The sequence below is a fragment of the Carcharodon carcharias genome, chromosome 19, assembly GCF_017639515.1.
Source record: "Carcharodon carcharias isolate sCarCar2 chromosome 19, sCarCar2.pri, whole genome shotgun sequence".
In the NCBI taxonomy this organism is placed as follows: Eukaryota; Metazoa; Chordata; class Chondrichthyes; order Lamniformes; family Lamnidae; genus Carcharodon; species Carcharodon carcharias.
In genome coordinates, this window is record NC_054485.1 from 104,367,087 (window position 1) to 104,384,846 (window position 17,760).

At 45.1% G+C, this 17,760-nt stretch overlaps 1 protein-coding gene across 3 annotated transcripts in view; it reads left to right on the top strand.

The window, feature by feature from the left end:
• The window catches only part of atf6b (activating transcription factor 6 beta), a 109,050-nt gene extending 99,686 nt beyond the window's left edge, over nt 1–9,364 (top strand). For 2 of the 3 annotated variants that reach the window (XM_041212240.1, XM_041212242.1), the window contains 2 exons: nt 5,066–5,320; nt 5,841–9,364. In XM_041212240.1, the coding sequence (XP_041068174.1) occupies nt 5,066–5,320; nt 5,841–6,013 (428 nt within the window). In that variant the 3' untranslated portion in view covers nt 6,014–9,364. The remainder of the gene's footprint in view (nt 1–5,065; nt 5,321–5,840) is intronic. The other variant, XM_041212241.1, reaches the window with a different exon arrangement.
• The last annotated feature ends 8,396 nt before the right edge of the window (nt 9,365–17,760 follow it).

A 17,760-nucleotide genomic window follows, 5' to 3' on the forward strand; every position in this document is an offset into this window, starting at 1 on the left:
CTGGAAACAAACGCCACTAGCACACTCGAGCCTCCATTCTGAACTTTTTGCGATTCACACATTTCTGCATTTTACAGCAGGCGTGCAGTCTAACTGATTCGGTAGCTTGTTTTCATTAGGCTGCAACTGTACTTAAACGATACAACATTTCCAAACAGTGTAAAGCTTGATGCACTCAAAAACAATACACGTGCACAAACAGCGACAATGTTGTTACCTGGCCTTCCTAAGCTATGGACTATGATGACGTGTCTGCAAGCCCTCAACTTGCCTGTGTCTTTGTGAAAACCACCTCATTATGCTTTCCCTCCCCTGCTTCTGCCTTGGTGAACATGGGAAGGAAATGCAGCCAGGTCCAAATACTGAAACTGCAAAATGTAAAGGTGGTCGGAGACCAGATTCGCAAAAAGAAACTATCTGAATGGAGTACATTATAACAGGGATACAGCTTCACGGCAAAAGCGATCTTATCCTGAAAGTCACTTTATTGTGTATTTTTTTGCCACGCCAGTAGGGCACGAATATAATAAGCTCGGAAGAATAGGCACGGGAGTAGGCCACTCAACCCCTCTAGCCTGTTCTGCTGTTTAATTATGGCTGATCTGATCTGTGTTCCTCATTCCGCGTTCCTGCCTGACATCCCTCCACCCCCCCATAACCCTTGACCCCCTGTAGATAAAAAAAATCTGTCTTAAGTCAGCCTCGAATATATTCAACGACCCAGCCTTCATACTGGCCGGGCAAGAGAATTCCAATTTGCTCGGAAGCAATTGCTCCACCTCCCCCTCCGTCCTAAGTGGGAGATCCCTTGTTTTGAAACTGTGTCCCCTAGTTCTAGATTTCCCCACGAGGGTGACATCCTTTCAGCATCTAACCCATCAAGCCCCTCAGAATGTTATGGTTAATCAGATCACCTTTAATTCTTCTAAATTCCATAATGAGTATAAACCCAATCTGGTCAGCTTTTTCTCATAAGACAAACCCCATCATCCCAGGAATCAGCTTAGTGACCATCTCTGAACTACTCCTAATAAAGTTACATCTGTCTGTAAGTAAGGTGACCAAAGCTGTGCACAGTACTCTGAGGTGTGGTCTCGTCAGATCTCTAAACAGTTGTAGCAAGACCATCCTACCTTAATACCCCATCCCTCTTGCAATAAAGCCCAATGTTCCATTTGTCTTCCTAATTTCTTTGCTGTGCCTGCATGCTGACCTTCTGTAATTCATGTATAAAGACACCCGGCTACCTCTTTCCTGCAGAGACGATAGCATAGTGGTATTGTCTCTGGACTAGTAATCCAGAAACCCAGCGTAATGCTCTGGGGACCTGGGTTCGAATCCTGCCACGGCAGATGATGGAATTTGAATTCAATAAAAAAATCTGGAATTATAAGTCTAATGATGACCATGAAACCATTGTCAATTGTTGTAAAAACCCATCTGGTTCATTAATATCCTTTAGGGAAGGAAATCTGCTCTCCTTACCTGGTCTGGCCTACATGTGTCTCCAGATCCACAGCAATGTGGTTGACTCTTAAATACCCTGAACAAGGGCAATTAGGGATGGGCAATAAATGCTGGCCTAGCCAGCGACACCCACACTCCATGAGTGAATATTTTTTTTTAAAAATCCTGCTCCCTGATACCTCTTTCCTGCAGCGTTCTGCAGTCTTTCTCTCTTTAAATAATATCCTGCTTTTCAATTCTTCCTGCCAAAGTGGGCAACCTTCCATTATTCCACATAATACTCCATCTACCAATTTTTGCCCATTATACCCCACCTGCCTGTTTTTTGAATGGGCGGTCTGGGCTGTGAAGAGAGGAATGGAGTTATCGTGGAAAATTTATGGTTTCCCTGCTCCCTCCCTCTTGCTACAACACAACACGCCCCCACCCCCCACAACACCCCTCTTCAAGGTCTGTCAGAATGACTCTCTTACTGCCACCGCCCCCCTCCCCCCTCAACTCCCCAACCGTCTGCCCGACAGACTATACTTTGTGGTGTTGTGCAGTCAGTTCCCAGGTCTTGCGTACACCTGGGCTGACGTGCAAGGCTGCGAATACTAGACTAATTTACGGTTAGGTGTATTATTGCTTAAGACTTTCGCAATTCCTCTGCATTCTTGGAGCAGTTCCTCAAATTCAAAGTTAACAAGGTTCACTCACAAACTGCAAATGCTTGACTTTTTAATTGGGACTGTCTTGTGAAGGAAACCCTTTGTACTTGTTTCCGAGCAGCTGTCAGTCAAGTACTGTAGTTACAAACTAATCCTGCACAATGATTGTACAGACAGATGACTGTGGATATCCGTGATATGTTTAGTGATGGGTGGTACATACCAGAAAGATATGAACATTCGGGCTTGCACAGGCTGGTAAATCAACAGCAAAAGTGCTTTCAATTTTCTTTTAAATGTTAGCAACTCAAAGCCGAAGCTGCCTAGCTTTGCTCTGCAAGCATTCCCTTCCCTGCTCCTGTGCACCTCACAATTTTGTGATCTCAGTAACCCTCCATAAATGGAAAAGCTGTTCCCTTGAGCAAGTGGGTCGATAACTGGAAGTCACAGATTTCGAGTCATTGGCAAAAGGTCCAGAGTGGGGGGTTTGAGGACTTTTTTTCACTGATATCAGGATCAGAGATGCTCTCAAAGCTGATTCAATCAATAATTTATAAGAGAATTAGACAAGTACTCGAAGATGGAGAAATGACAGGCGAACGGGTTAAAAGCCAGCGCAGGTATTATGAGCTGAATGGCTTCCTCCAGTGCCGTTAAGTTTCTATGATTATTAGAGAATGAAGGGATGGGGGAATGAAATGATCTGTAGATTCCAAAAAGGCCTTTTTACCCATTCAGCAAGGGTCGCCATTGATATTCTCACCATCCCCACCCCAAACAAACCTCCCAGCATCCCCCGATTGAGTTGCAAGATGAAACTGTCCCTTAATGTAGGGTAAGTAAAGTTCAAGCAAAGCTTGTTAATGCCTCCATTAAACACTATTTCACCCCCTATGACCTGAATTGACTGGACATAAAAGTTCCTACAACACTAGGTTCTTGATAAGCAAGGGGGTGAAAGGTTATCAGGGCTAGGCGAGAATGTGGAATTGAGGTTAGAATCAGATCAGCCATGATCTTATTGAAAGGTGGCGCACGCTGAATTCCAGCGACTATAATCCTAACCGACTCAATCTCTCCTCATATGTCAATCCCGCCATCCCAGGAATCAGTCTGGTAAACCTTCACTGCACTCCCTCCATAGCAAGAACATCCTTCCTCAGATAAGGAGAACAAATCTGCGCACAATATTCCAGGTGTGGTCTCACCAAGGCCCTGTCTAATTGCAGCAAGACATTCCTGCTCCTGTACTCGAATCCTCTTGCTATGAAGGCCAACATACCATTTGCCGCCTTTACCGCCTGCTGTACCTGCATGCTTACCTTCAGCGACTGGTGTATGAGGACACCCAGGTCTTATTGCACATTCCCCGCGCTCAATTTATAGCCATTCAGATAATAATCTGCCTTCCTGTTTTTGATACAAAGTGGATAACCTCACATTTATCCACATTATACTGCATCTGCCCACTCACTCAGCTTGTCCAAATCACACTGAAGCATCTCTGCATCCTCCCCACAGCTTACCTTCCCACCCAGCTTTGTGTCATGTGCAAATTGGACATTTAATTCCCTCATGTAAGTCATTAATATATATTGTGAATAGCTGGGGTCCCAGCACCAATCCCTGCGGTACCCCACTAGTCACTACCTGCCATTCGGAAAAAGATCTGTTTATTCCTACTCTTTGGTTCCTGTCTGCCAACCAGTTTTCTATCCAATTCAATACATTAACCCCCCCCCCGCCCCCCTCACCAATCCCATGCGCTTTAATTTACATGCTAATCTCTTATGTGGGATTTTGTCGGAAGCCTTCTGAAAGTCCAAATAAACCACATCCACTGGCTCCCCCTCATCAACTCTACTAGTTACATCCTCGAATAATTCCAATAGATTTGTCAAGCCTGATTTCCCTTTCATAAATCCATGCTGACTCCGTCCGATTCTGCCAGTTTTCCAAGTGCTTAGCTATTAAATCTTTTAAAATTGACTCTAGAATTTTCCCCACTACCAACGTCAGGCTGACTGGTCTATAATTCCCTGTTTTCTCTCTATCTCCCTTTTTAAATAGCGGGGTTACATTAGCTACCTTCCAATCTGTAGGAACTGGTTCCAGAGGCTACAGAATCTCAGAAGATGACCAACAATGCATCCATTATTTCTAGGGCCACTTCCTTAAGTACTCTGGGATGTAGATTATCAGGCCCTGGGGATTTATCGGCCTTCATTCCCATCAACTTCTCCAACATCATTTCCCTACTAATACTGATTTCTTTCAGTTCCTCCCTCTCACTAAACCCTGTGTTACCCAACATTCCTGGTATGTTATTTGTGTCCTCTTTTGTTCTCAAGTCTCTGGATTGGGATTGAACCCATTACCTTCTGATTCAGAAGCAAGAGAGCTGCCATCTGAGCTGCAGCTGATACATGGACCATATCTATAGATAGCAGTGGAAATCTGGAATCCTTTCCAGAAAAACCTGAGTCTGGAGGTCAACCAGTCCTTGTTTGCAAAACCCAAAACAAAGCATCTACTGTTAGATGTGATTCTGCGGTTGGTTAGCACTTGCTGAGCAATCCTGAATGCTATGATAATTACCACAACCAATTTAAGGTGGGGGGGGGTGGTAGGAGAGCGGGATTTCTTCTGTAGTATAAATTGTTGTGGTCATATGAAATTTGGCAATCTTGCATTTGCCCTGATGAGTCCAAAACAAAAAAAATTTTGGCAACTCGTCTCTCTTTTCAGTGATATTCAAAATTTCAGAACTGGGATTGAGGGTTATGGAACCATGGTGGCTAAACAGAGTTGAAATACGAATTAGCAATGATGTGGTTGAAGGGCTGAGCGGCTGCCGCCTCTACCTGTTAGCCTGAGATAAGGCCCACAGCGCTTTCTTTCTCGCATATCTCCAGGCCTAACACTTCCTCTGCTGCTTATTCCCTCAGAGAGCCTGTACAACACCACGCGGGGTTATGAGGTGATGATGCAGATCGACTGCGAGGTGATGGACACCAGAATCATCCAGATCAAGAGTTCATCAGTGCCCCCCTCCCTCCGCCATCCCCAAGACAACAGCACGAGTTCCTACCACCCTCACAGCAACGCCAGCCGGGCGCCCAGCGCAAGGAGGCTGCGACCCCAGCCGCTGCCTGTTTCCACGCCCAGCAACAAAGACCCTCTGTACCTCACGACAGAAGATGGTGAGGTGTAGTACTGGCGTTTCCCAGCTTTGCGCCCCATTTACAATCTCTCCTGCCCAGAAGCGAGCAGGATCCTTGCAGTGACCGGAGAGGTTCCTCATTTGTTGTCCCTTCCTGCCTCCTCTCCTCCCTCCTCCCCCGCCCAACACATGCAAACTTCTCTTTCAACGATTGCTGCTTTAAGGGTACGAATGAAACTCTATACCAGCGTGGTGGTGTTGGGTGGAGGGGGGGTGGTGGGGCGGGGGGTGGGGGGGGTGGTTGGGGGGTGGCACGGTGGGGAGATCTGGTGGCTTAAAGTTTCTATAAGGAGGCGGGGACCAAAGACAAGCTTGCCATCCTCCCGCCTTGGAAAGGCGCAACTCGACACCTGCTGCTTTTAACGTTCCTGGAGCTGTGGCCCCACATGAGCCTCTGGTTATGGCGAAACCCATGTTCGAGGGAAGATGGTGCAGACTTGCACTAATGGCTTGCAATTTAAATGTGACTAAAAAAATTCTCATGCCTGTTCTCCCCTCAGCCCCTAAATACCCAGCTTGGAGAAATTCTGGAAACATGGACCAGTACTTTTTATTTCTCCTGAGAAAAGCCAAGCAAGCGATGCTCATCCAGTTCACCATGATAACCTGTTGCATGCAAGTCTTGTATTTATCTTTAATCCAATTGCGCCATGTAACATGTTTTGTGCTCTGAACTTGTTTAATTGCAATGCACCTTCATGCAGGTGGTCTGCTCGGGCACAGCTTGCTGTAGTATACACTGAAGAATCACAGAACAGGTCAACAAGCTGGAACGTTGTTGCTATCGAATTTGACTTTTTCCCCGTAACCTGCATGTGTGTATATAAAATGTACTTTTCCAGTACTGACGCAAGAAAACCTTCGTGCAATCCTGGTTTGATTAGCTCGGGGTCCTGTTTCACGCATGTAATGGCCTGGTTATAGTTACCCTTTTTTTAAAAAAGATCTTATTGCTTTAAATTCACCCTGTCCAATAATTCTGTGGTGGCAGCAACCGATTTCTAACCTCCCACAGCACCAGACTGATAAATCGGCGGCTGCCCATCACCCCCAACTTGTTCACATGTTCTAAATGAGTATGTTCCCCGTTTAATATGTTTCTGTTTCCACGACCGTGTGTAGGTCAGAATAGGAATTTCACTGTTAAGAAATGTACGTAGGATATTGGGTTTCTATTATGTTGCCATTCTGTTAACATAATTATGTGTGCCCACCTGTGTCCCATGTGAAGCTCAGCACAATTTGGATTTTACAGTTTGATTATGTTTCCTTTCATGTGTTCTGAATCACCAAGTATTGCTTTTCCCCATTGCAAAGCACAGGCCCTGCAGAACCCTCTCCATTTGAGTACAGGTGCATCATTGTAGGAGAAAAGTGTACGCGGGATGGGCCGCTCAGTTGGATTTGCAGCAGTGTCAGTGTTGCTGAGGTTTTGCAGTGTCGGAAATTTCCCAGTAAAAAGAGAGTAAGGACAGAGCCAGTCTAATCACCCAGCCAATTTCTGACAAGTGGTAAGCCAGGGATGGGAAGGATAATTAGCGTGATTTCTCCCACCATCCCCATGCCCCCGCCCCCACACTCCCAAGCTACTGGGGTGATGTATGAAGATCCACAAACACATGATATGAATCCTGCCTGAGCCACTACAATTATGGATTCGTCACAGAACATGGCACCAATGTGATGTCATCCAAAGTTGTTAATTGGCCTGAGTGTATATAAACCTAAAGTTGTGATTTTTTAAAAAATATATATAAATATATATATTTATAATTTATTATTTAATTTTGATTTTTTTTTTTGTTTGTTTTTCTTGTGCTCAGTCTCACACACTCTCAGAACAGACTAAATTTCAATTGGAGCTGGCCCAGGATTGTGCAAAATGCTTTTCCTGCCCCAGTTTTATAAATGAAAAGTTTCAAATTCTCATGGACTCCTGAGGCATGCTCAGGTAAAGTAACATGAAAATGTCAACATTAGTGTGTTTCTTTGAAGTCGAATGAAAGTGCTTTCTTAAATTCTCCATTGGTATAAATGGCTTGGCACTCGGATGTCTGTTGTTAGTCCCTTGGCTGGACTTGCACTGATGTCGCTGGGCAGGAGGCATTGCGTCCATGCTGTGTTCCAGCTTTGGCAGTGCTTCTGTTGCGTCTGCCGAAAATTACCCCAGTAAAAAAAACTCAAGTGCCGGCAGTTCAGAGTTAGAAACAGGAAGATGTCATTGATTCCCCCGACCTTGCCACTTCACGGCACTCCATCCCCGGGCCTTGCCCTGTCATTCATAGGGGCTGATCTGTCTCTCGACTCAATTTACCTATCTTTGCTCCATGTCCCTCACAAGGCAGCAGAAGAGGAAGTGCAGTTGTTGCATTTATGTGACTCCTTTCACAGCCTCTGAGCATTCCAAGAAGCTTTAGGAAGCACTTCTTTCCCCCCCTAAAGTACAGTCACTGTTGTAATGTAGGACAAACAGCTAATTTGCACACGGCAGGCTCCAACAAACAGCAGCGCAATGCTGAGCAGAGAATCAGCTCCAGTCTTAGTTGAAATATTGGTCAGGGGCTTAACTCCCCTGCTGCTCTTCCAACTGAGGCATGGGACCTTTCTCATGCACCTGAGCGGGCATATGGGGGCCATGGTGTTGAAAGACAGATTAGCCCATTCTGACAGTGCAGCACTCCCTCATTACTGCACTGGAAGTGTCGACCCAGATTCTGTGCTCCCATGTCTAGCATGGGACTTGAACCCACAATCTTCTCACCCTGGTAAGAGAGTGAGTGCTACCCACTGAGCCAAGGCTACCACACAAATCCATCAGTCAGGGTTTTGACATTATAAGCAATGCAGCTTTTTGGGGGACAGAGTTACAGATTTTCTGCACTGTTTGTGGAATAACTGCTTCCTGGGTTTCGCTCCTAGCTTTAGGAGCGGCCTTCATCTGGATTATTAATTTCTGCATATCCACCTTAGTGAATCCTTTTATCTTAAACGTGGTGCGCTACTGCCCTTTGCCTATTTTCTAAAGGTCTTGTGTAGGCAATGGAGAAGGCCTCCTCTTGACTGTTCTATTCGGTTAGATTAAGCTTGAATGACTATTTTGTGCAGGAGGCCGCATTTCAATTTTTTTTCTCACTTGGGCTGATGAGCAAATTTCGACAAGATAAGGTTTGGCACAACATTAAATACGATCTTGAAAAAAAAATCAATGTCAAAGCAATAAATTGATGATTTAAAAGAGAGTAAACCACGAAAACCTTTTTTGACTTTTCACTTCAGAAGCAGAGCTAGAAAGACATACTAGGCCCCAAGTCCTTGTCAGCAGGGAAGGGGTGCGGACTGGGACCGAGATAAGGAGTTGGGTTTCAGGCAGTTATCTCTGATGGCGCGCACACACTGCTGGCCTTGGAATTTACATGAAAAGTGGGGGTCAGAAGTGGGTTGCCTTTCAGCCTGGGTTTTTCTCCTTTCCTGGACTGCTCTATGGGTAGGTTTTCGGGAGGGAGGAGGGCAGGGTGTGTGTGTGCCTGTCCGGTTCACACCAAGTCTTAGTGTTTTCGCTCGTGCTCTCACACTCACTCATTCAGAGAGAGCACAGGCTGTGAAAGCAAACAGAAGCCGCTCACCTTCACACTGCCATCTTCTCCAATCAGAGATTGTTTCTGTCCCAACTCTATTGCTGATAGGTCTAGTGAGCCTAATCCCAATCCTTGTACCATCAGCTATTGGGAACAGTTGTTCTTTGACTGGAGAAGCTGGGATTGTTGTGCTTAGAGCAGAGAAGCTTAAGGGGAGATTCGATAGATGTTCAAAATCATGAAGAATTCTGATAGAGTAAATAAGGAGAGACTGTTGCCAGTGGCCACTGGGTTGATAACCAGAAGAGACAACTTTAAGATTCTATATTCCCTCAGTTCTGATGAAGAGTCATACGGACTCAAAACGTTAACTGTATTCCTCTCTGCAGATGCTGTCAGACCTGCTGAGTTTTTCCAGCTATTTTTATTTTTGTTTCAACTTTAAGATAATTGGCAAAAGAGCCAGAGGGAATTGGGTAAATACTTGAAGGGAAAATTGACCAGGGCTATGGGGGGGGAACAACAACTTGTATTTATATAGCACCTTTAACATAAAGCATCCCAAGGTGCTTTGCAGGAGTAAAATTTGAACGATATAAAGGGATCTGAGGGCAGATGGCCGAAAGGTTGGTCAAACAGTGGCAGTGGGACTAAATAAAAAGCTCCATCAGAGAGCCAGCACAGGCACCATGGGCAACCCCCTGTGTTGCTCTATTCTTTGATGGAGTGAACAAGCAAAAGTAGCTGGTGCTGCCTCGTTTGTAGTTTATCAGGTTATGATCAGCATTATTGCGTGTCTGTATTTGACTTTGCTTGTAACTAGCTACTCAAGTCAAAAGCTTTGCTTCATGCCTTTGTTAATCCCACCTACTCCCCCCCACCCCCATTCCACTTCCAGTCTTAACGGGCCAGCCTGTTCGACTCGCACCATCGACTTAAGTTACAGCTAATGTGACAGTAATGTTACTCTTTTTGCAGGTGAGAATGCGGCGATGCAGCAGCAGGTTTCATCTTTCAATTAGTTTTTTTTTAAATCTGGGTATTAACTTCTGGAACTAAGGTGCCATGAGCTGTTCTCACATTCCTTTTCCTTAATTTGAGGTTTTGCGAACCTCTCCTGTCATAAGGTGACCTAGCTGCCGCTGTTTGTCTAGTTAAATCCATTTTCAATTGTCCAGCAGCAGCTTTGTGAGCCCTAAATAGAAACCAGGTACACCCCACGACCTTACTACGTTTGATAAAGCAAGTGAGCCCAATACCGGTGTAAATAAGCGATTGCAACTTGGTTTTCTTTAACACTGGTGTGACCATCCTCAGGAATTGTGTCTGAATTAAGTCTGGGCCTCATTGAAGCTGTTACTGCAAGAATCTCTGAGAGATGTTAGGATGATGGGAACCACCATGCCTGAAGGCAAGCGACCTCTTCACACAGTGACTCAAGGCACCAGTTTCGATCTTGGCCTGTTTGTGACACGTTCAGTTTAAAACAACCCCAGCCCTTGGTTTCTGTTGTTTTTGCCCTTATCGACTAGATACTTGAAAGTAAACTGTTCCACCCATATCTATGTGTGTTGAGGCGCAGTCACAGTCCAAGAAAAGAAGACGGGAAGAGATTGTAGATTGCACTTAGAAACTGTCTGTCATCAGCTAGGGCTGTTGAGGCAGTTTAAAGACAATTTTATTGATGCACTTAAATAAAACTTGTGCCTCCCTGCAAATTTGGCCAGACTTTGGCAAGTCAAATTCCTGTTGTACTTGACTCTATTTCATATGGTCCATCTTCATTTCCTTTTGACTATTATTGTAGAACAATTCTCTTGTGATTTGATATCTTCATATCCTTTTCTATTGTTTTGTAACCTTGTAGTTTTGAAATGTCGTACTTTCTGACAATATATTTTCGATTGGGGTGTGGTGGAACCGGAAAATGCAGTTAGCTTAGTAATTGAGATGCTCTTGTTATAATTTGGTGAACCTATTCAGGTCAAACATGGCCACCAGGTATGATGTGCCAAAGGTTTTCACTTGGGACCAGGAGGCGATTCCAAATGTTGATCATTCTTTGGTGTCACATTCATCCTAGCATCTTCCCTAAACTTTCTCTTCACTGGTTTGAACCTGTGCCCTGATTCAATTATATTCCTCTTCCTTGCAATCGTGTTTGGTCTTATCTTTTCCCTTCCCTCCAAGTTGTCAGCTGTGCCTTTAGCTAGACCTTAAACTGGGGAATTCCCCCTCTTTCCTGCCTGTCTACACCACTCTCTCCGATAAGCCACCCCTTAAAACCCTTACCCCTTGGACTAAACATTCGGTCACTTATATCTTGGCTCAGTGTGAGATGTTGCTTGATAATCACCCCTGTGAAGTATATTGGGAGGTTAAAAACACTTGAGAAAGGCAAACTGTTATTTTACATTCAACCCCCCCCCCCCCACCTTTTGTTCCCCAATCCTTCCTTGTCACTCAATTCTTCAGACTCATGACACCGTTTTGCACAATCCTTCGCTGTTTCCCATTACATCTTGTTCAACATGACACTCGAGGTTTGCCCAGAGCAGGGCTCCGTACAGCTTTGGCACTGTGCTTTCCAACTTGCACTTGGAGCTGGCCTCGGAATATAATGTAGAATTCTATCCACTGTTTGTTGCTGTTCGATAACCGTTTGACAGGTTAACTACCAAAATCTGTAAATGCCCAGATGCCCTTCTGCCTTGCCCCACCATTCATGACAACCCTGACGTATTATTTCCTGCCAACATGTGTATCGACTGTGACAGTGTTGCCTTGCCACTGTTCAATGTCAGCACTTGCTCATTCCATGACCTAACCTTGGTCAGAACTTTAGGTCAACCTTGCCAATCTGAAACAGGCTCTGCCTAGCCTTCTCTCCTGTCCCTCAACCTCTTCACCTATGGTGTATTGAAACTTTGCCTCCATGGAGTTGCCTCCTGTGACCAGTTTGCAGGGAAACGTCTTGGGTGAGGAATTTCTGGAGAGCCAGCGCATCTCAGGGGAGGCGGAGTTGGAGCTCAGCAAACTATCCCATTGAGAGGAGGCCTTTCAGCCATGCAAACCTGTTCTGCCACTCAGTTCGATCGTAGCTGGCCCATGTCTTAACTCTTATTTGTCTAAGTTTCTTATTTTTGGATATCCTTCACTAATAATCTATAGATGTCTCATTTTCAAATGGAGCCCAGCACAGTGGCTTATTTTGGTCAGGGGAGGGGTGTTCATGCTGAAGAGTTCCAGATTCTCACTGAGAAACAGCTTCCTGATGTCACCTATCACTGTCCTGCCTCTAATTTGAAGCTTATACCTTGTTCTTGATTTTCTCTCCACCCCCTGCATCACCACATACACACACCAGTGGGAATAGGGTGGACAGATATGCAAACTTATCAACTTCATAATCATGTTAAACATGTCCATTATATCACCCCTTAATGTCCTTCACTAAAGGGAGTACAAATATTTCCTTTCTTTTAAATTACACTTCTCCTTTAAGAAATAAATTTACCTCCTTTTATAGAGGGCACAGGACGTGGTGTGCTGGTGCCACAGAGAGTTCCTTATCCCAGTTGAAGTCAGGACATTTTGGGGCAGAATGTGGGGATAAAAGGGTCTATCACCATCACTGACAGCTGTGCTCTCCCAGGCCTGCATTTGGGTCAATGCCGGCTGCTAAATTGGGGCCATGTTGTGTTTATTGGTGTTGACACCCACTATGCTGGGCGACATGGAATATTCAGCAGAAGTGCTGGGCCTTGAAAAAGCAGATACGTTTACAGCCCTTAAACCAAAAGACTGTGGTATGAAATGGCAAGTTATGCAAGAGGTGGAGGCTAGCGGTGAGAATTAAACGGTGTGGTGTTGCCAAGAGTGTGTGTAACTATTCCTGTCTGACCCTGTGAACTATGCAAATTTCTGGTGTGTTTGGTTTTTTGTGTAAATAACTTTTTTATTTCTGAACACGATGTAAAATGTTGACGTTTATAATAAAGGTGTTAGAGATCAAACTTGCTGGTATTTTAATCCGCCTATTTGGCAGAGTGTACAAACTCTGATGGTGAGCGAGGGAGCTTCGGCGTCGCCGAGTTGTTTGATGTTGTAGACAGTTTTGTTTCTCGTACATTCCACAGACGGAGATTGAAACATTCCCCCGTCCTTCAGCTCACCCAATTAAACCCAGGTTCCATGGGGGCGGGCGGGGGCCTGACAGAATTATCAGGATCTCGCACTGACATGGTCCGTTTGATATTACTGTGATATATGAAAACAGCGTGAGCTCAGTGTAACGTGCAGTCTGGGGCGAGGGTCGACATATGAGCTCAAGTTGGATCACAGTACAGAGATTGAGAGGTGTTTGGTCAGGGTTGTCAAATTTATCTCATGTTCTGCCAAGGAAATGTTTCTAATTCTCTTCCCAGCCAATGGGCTTGTTGAAGCCAGACGTACTTTGTTGTGGAGAGCAGCACTGTCGTGGATTTGGTGTTGGGAGACTCCATTCATCATTATACTATGCAGTGGTACCTATGAAAGGGACTGACTGAGGCACTGATGATCACTCAAAGATGCCCATGTTTTGCATGAGAGGGCATACAGGGGGTTGGGCAGTATTCCTAGAGTCATTGAATGCAATATGAAGAGCAATACTCTCAAGCTACCTGGTTCCATCACTTCCACACTTGGGGAGTGTTATAAAATCGGAATGATACAGCACAGGAGGCCATTTAGTTCATCTGTCTCTGCCAGATCTTTGAATAATCCTGTCTGTTCTTTTCTCTTTGAAGTGTTTATCTGATTCCCTTTAAATAGTGCTAGTGGCTTCATTTCCACCACCCTTTCAGGTAGTGCCTTCCAGATTACAACAAATTGCTGTGTGTAAAAGCAAAGTTTCTACTGTTTCACCACCCCTCCCCCCCACCCCCATCCAGCCAACCCCCTTTAAATTAGTGTCCTTCTGGTGAAAACAGTTTCTCTTCATCCACTCTATAAAAACCATTCAGGGTTTAAACACCTTGATCAAATCTCCCCTCAACCTTCACTGTTTGAAGCAGAACAATCCCAGTTTCTCTATGTAACTGAAGTCACCCAGCCTCTCCATTGCCCTTCTGAATATGCTCCTGAAAGTGCTGTGCCCAGAGTTGTCTGTGGTGTAGAATGTTTGAAGACACAAAGGAGAATGTGTTTCAGAACTCTGATTAACCAGAAGGGGTTCTGTGAGATGAGACGCTTTATTTTCAACACATGCAGACAGAAAGTTTTTTTGTTTCTTGAGATGTGAGCTGGCAAGACCAGCATTTATTGCCTTAACCTAGTTGCTCTTGTGAAGATGGTGGTGAGCCACCTTCTAGAACTGCTGGAGCCATTCTGGTGTTAATACATCCACAGTACTATTAACAATTTAGGATTCTAGGATTTTGACCCAGCGACAATGAAGGAACGGTGATATTCTTCCAAGTTAGGACGGTGAGTGGCTTGGAAGGGAACTTCCAGGTGGTGGTGTTCCCATGCATCCTCTGCACATGTCCCTTCAGGGGGTAAGTGGCCGCAGGTTTGGAAGGCACAGTGGAAGGAACCTTGGTGAGTTACTGTAGTGCATCTTGTAGATGGTACACTCTGCTGCCACTGTGCGTCGGTGGTGGAGGGAGTGAATTTTGAAGGTGGTGGATGTGGTCCCAATCAAGCAGGCTGCTTTGTCCTGGATGTTGTTGAACTTCAGTGCTGTTGTGATTGAGGTTTTAATTAAAAGGTGAAGAGGTTGGATTTGATTCAGTTGGTTAAGTGATTCAAGATGGGCAGACGGTGGACATGTATAAAGGCAGCAGATAGAGAGGTTAGATGGCAGGAGATATCTCCTTGCCCCAGAGTCGCTGTCCTCTGGAGCAAACTGCCAAGGAATAATAAGAAGGAAGTTACTGGAATTCATTAAACTTGTGTGGAGAATAAGTTCACACATTCCACAAATTGGCTGTAAATTGAGGTGTTTCACTCACCACAGTAATACATAAAAATCCATACAACTGCAGTAGAGATTGATAGTTAAAAGGAAGCTTACTGTACAATATCTGAAGTGGGAGTGCTCAACACTAGCATGGGGTTCCCAAGATGAAGTAAACCATTCTAGTCTTCGAATTGACCTTCAACTTCAGTACAAAATTTGTTTTTTTAAAAATGGCAGGTTCAGAAAGTGAACTTTCACTCTACAGGGGGTAAAGAAAAGTGTGGTCACTGAATGTAATGCAGGAGGCATCACAACCAATTTACACACATCAAGCTCCCACAGACAGCATTGAATAATCACCAGATCATCTCTCTCATTCTTTTTAGTGGTTCAGATTGAGGGATGTAAATACTGGCTGGGGGAGCCTCCCATCGAAAGCGCAGCTGAGGGACAGTGCCTGAGTTTAACGTCTCATCAGAGAGACATAACCTGTGGCATTGCCATGCTCTCTCTCAACTACAATGGCAGTTTCAGCCTTGGGTCATCTGCTCAGGTCTCTGGGGCTTGAACTCATTCCTTGATTCCGAGGTGAGACTGCTACACACTGAGCCAGAACTGACACACAAGGAGGATAATGTGGTGCCTCTGCTCCTGAACTTGTAACCCAGAGTGTTCGACCCACAGTGTAGCTAGCTGTGAATTTCAATGAAGCTGTTCTTTTTTCAGGGCTGGCACTGGAAAGATCCAGAGGTCTCAAAGAGGCCAGGTTGTTGTTAAAATCTAACTAATGCACCTGAGGGAAGGGAAGCAGCCCCCTTCCCCAGCCAGTCTGGTCCAAATGCAACTCCAGTCCGACACTGCACTGTTGACTCTTAATGCCCCTTAAGTGGCACAGCAAACTCCTCAGTGGTATAACCAAGCACTATGAACACCACCTTAGGCCTGGACTCTCCACATTCCCAGAACAAGCTCAACACCAACTCCTGTTCCCATCGAAGTGCATTGGAAACCGCTCATGTGGTATTACTACTACAAATGTCCTGTGCACATTCCTGCTCTGATCTTGTATTAAAATAAGAGGGCTCGTTGACCTAAGTTGGCTCACGGTCCAGCAATATTTCACCTTTCAAACTTCTCACCTTCCTTTTCAGATCTCTCCCTGGTCTCACCTCTCCCCATCTCTATAATCTCTCCAGCCTCTGAGATACCTGCACTCCTCTAATTCAGGCTGCTTCAGCATCCCTCGTTTTAGTTGCTCCACCATTGGCAGTTGGACCTTCAGCTGCTGAGGCCCTGAGCTCTGGAAATCCCCCCCTAAGCCTCTCCGCCCCTCCCTCCTGTAAGATGCTCCTTAAAACCAATCTCTTTGACCAAACGTTTTGGGCCCCTCTCCGAGTTATCAGATGTTACCTGATGACACTTCTGTGAAGCCCACTGGGATGTTTTGCTGTGTTGAAGATGGCATATCACAGAATGGTTACAGCATGGAAATAGGCCATTTGGCCCCTCGTGTCTGTGCTGGATCTTCATAGGAGTAATTGACCTAGTGCCGCTTCCCCACCTTCTCCCTGTAGCCCTGCACATTCCTCCTTTTCAGATAATGATCCAAGTCCCCCTTGATTGAACTTGCTTCCACCACACACTCAGGCCGTGCATTCCAGATCCTAACCACGTGCTGTATGAAAATGTTTCTCATGTTGTCATTGCTTCTTTTCTAATCACCTTAAATCTGTGCCCTCTGATTCTTGATCCTTCTACCAATGGGAACAGTTTCTCCTGACCTACTCTGTCCAGACCCCTCATGATTTTGTATACCTCTATCAAATCTCTCAACCTTAATTCTAAGAAAAACAGTCCCAGCCTCTCCAATCTATCTACTAACGTACAAATTGGGAGCAGGAGTAGGCCTCTCAGCCCCTCGAGCCTGCTCTGCCATTCAATAAGATCATGGCTGACCTGATTGTAACCTCAACCCCGGATTCCCCCAATAACCTTTCACCTTCTTGTTTATCAAGAATCTATCTATCTTTGCCTTAAAAATATACAAGGACTCTGCTTCCACCACCTTTTGAGGAAGAAAGTTCCAAATACCTCTCAGTCACCCATTCCCTATCTGCCTGCTTGCCAACCTTGAGAGAAAAAAATTGGTCCTCATCTCTGTCTTAAATGGACAAACCCTTAGTTTTAAACAGTGACCCTTAGAAACTGAAGTTCGTCATCGAAAACGTTAACATGTATAAGCACCCCTTTGCCAACCAGATGGTTCAGGACAGTATTAAGCCAAACAGGCCTGCCAGCTCAAAGCTTCAATGGGGTGTCAGCGTCCCGGCATCCACTGCACTCTGAGGTAGTGAATTCCACAGATTCACAACCCTTTCAGAAAAGTAATTCCTCCTCATCTCTGATTTAAATCTACCACCCCTTAGCCTAAAACTACGGCCTCTCGTACTAGACTGCCCCACAAGGGGAAACATCCGCTCCACGTCTACTTTGTCTACCCCCTTTAGCACCTTATATACCTCAAATAGATCTCCTCTCACCCTTCTAAACTCTAGCAAGTATAAACCTAAAGTGCTCAATCTCTCCTCCTAAGACAAGCCCTGCATCTCTGGAATCAATTTAGTGAACCTCCTCTGAACCGTCTCCAATGCAACTACATCCTTCCTCAAGTAAGGGGACCAAAACTGTGCACAGTACTCCAGGTGCGGTCTCACCAATACCTTGTACAGTTGCAACAACACTTCCCTATTTTTATACTCTATTCTTTTAGCAATAAATGCCAAAATTCCATTTGCCTTCCTTATTACCTGCTGTACCTGCATACTAGCTTTCAGCGATTCATGCATGAGGATACCCAGATCCCTCTACACGGAAGCATTCTGAAGTTTCTCTCTATATAAA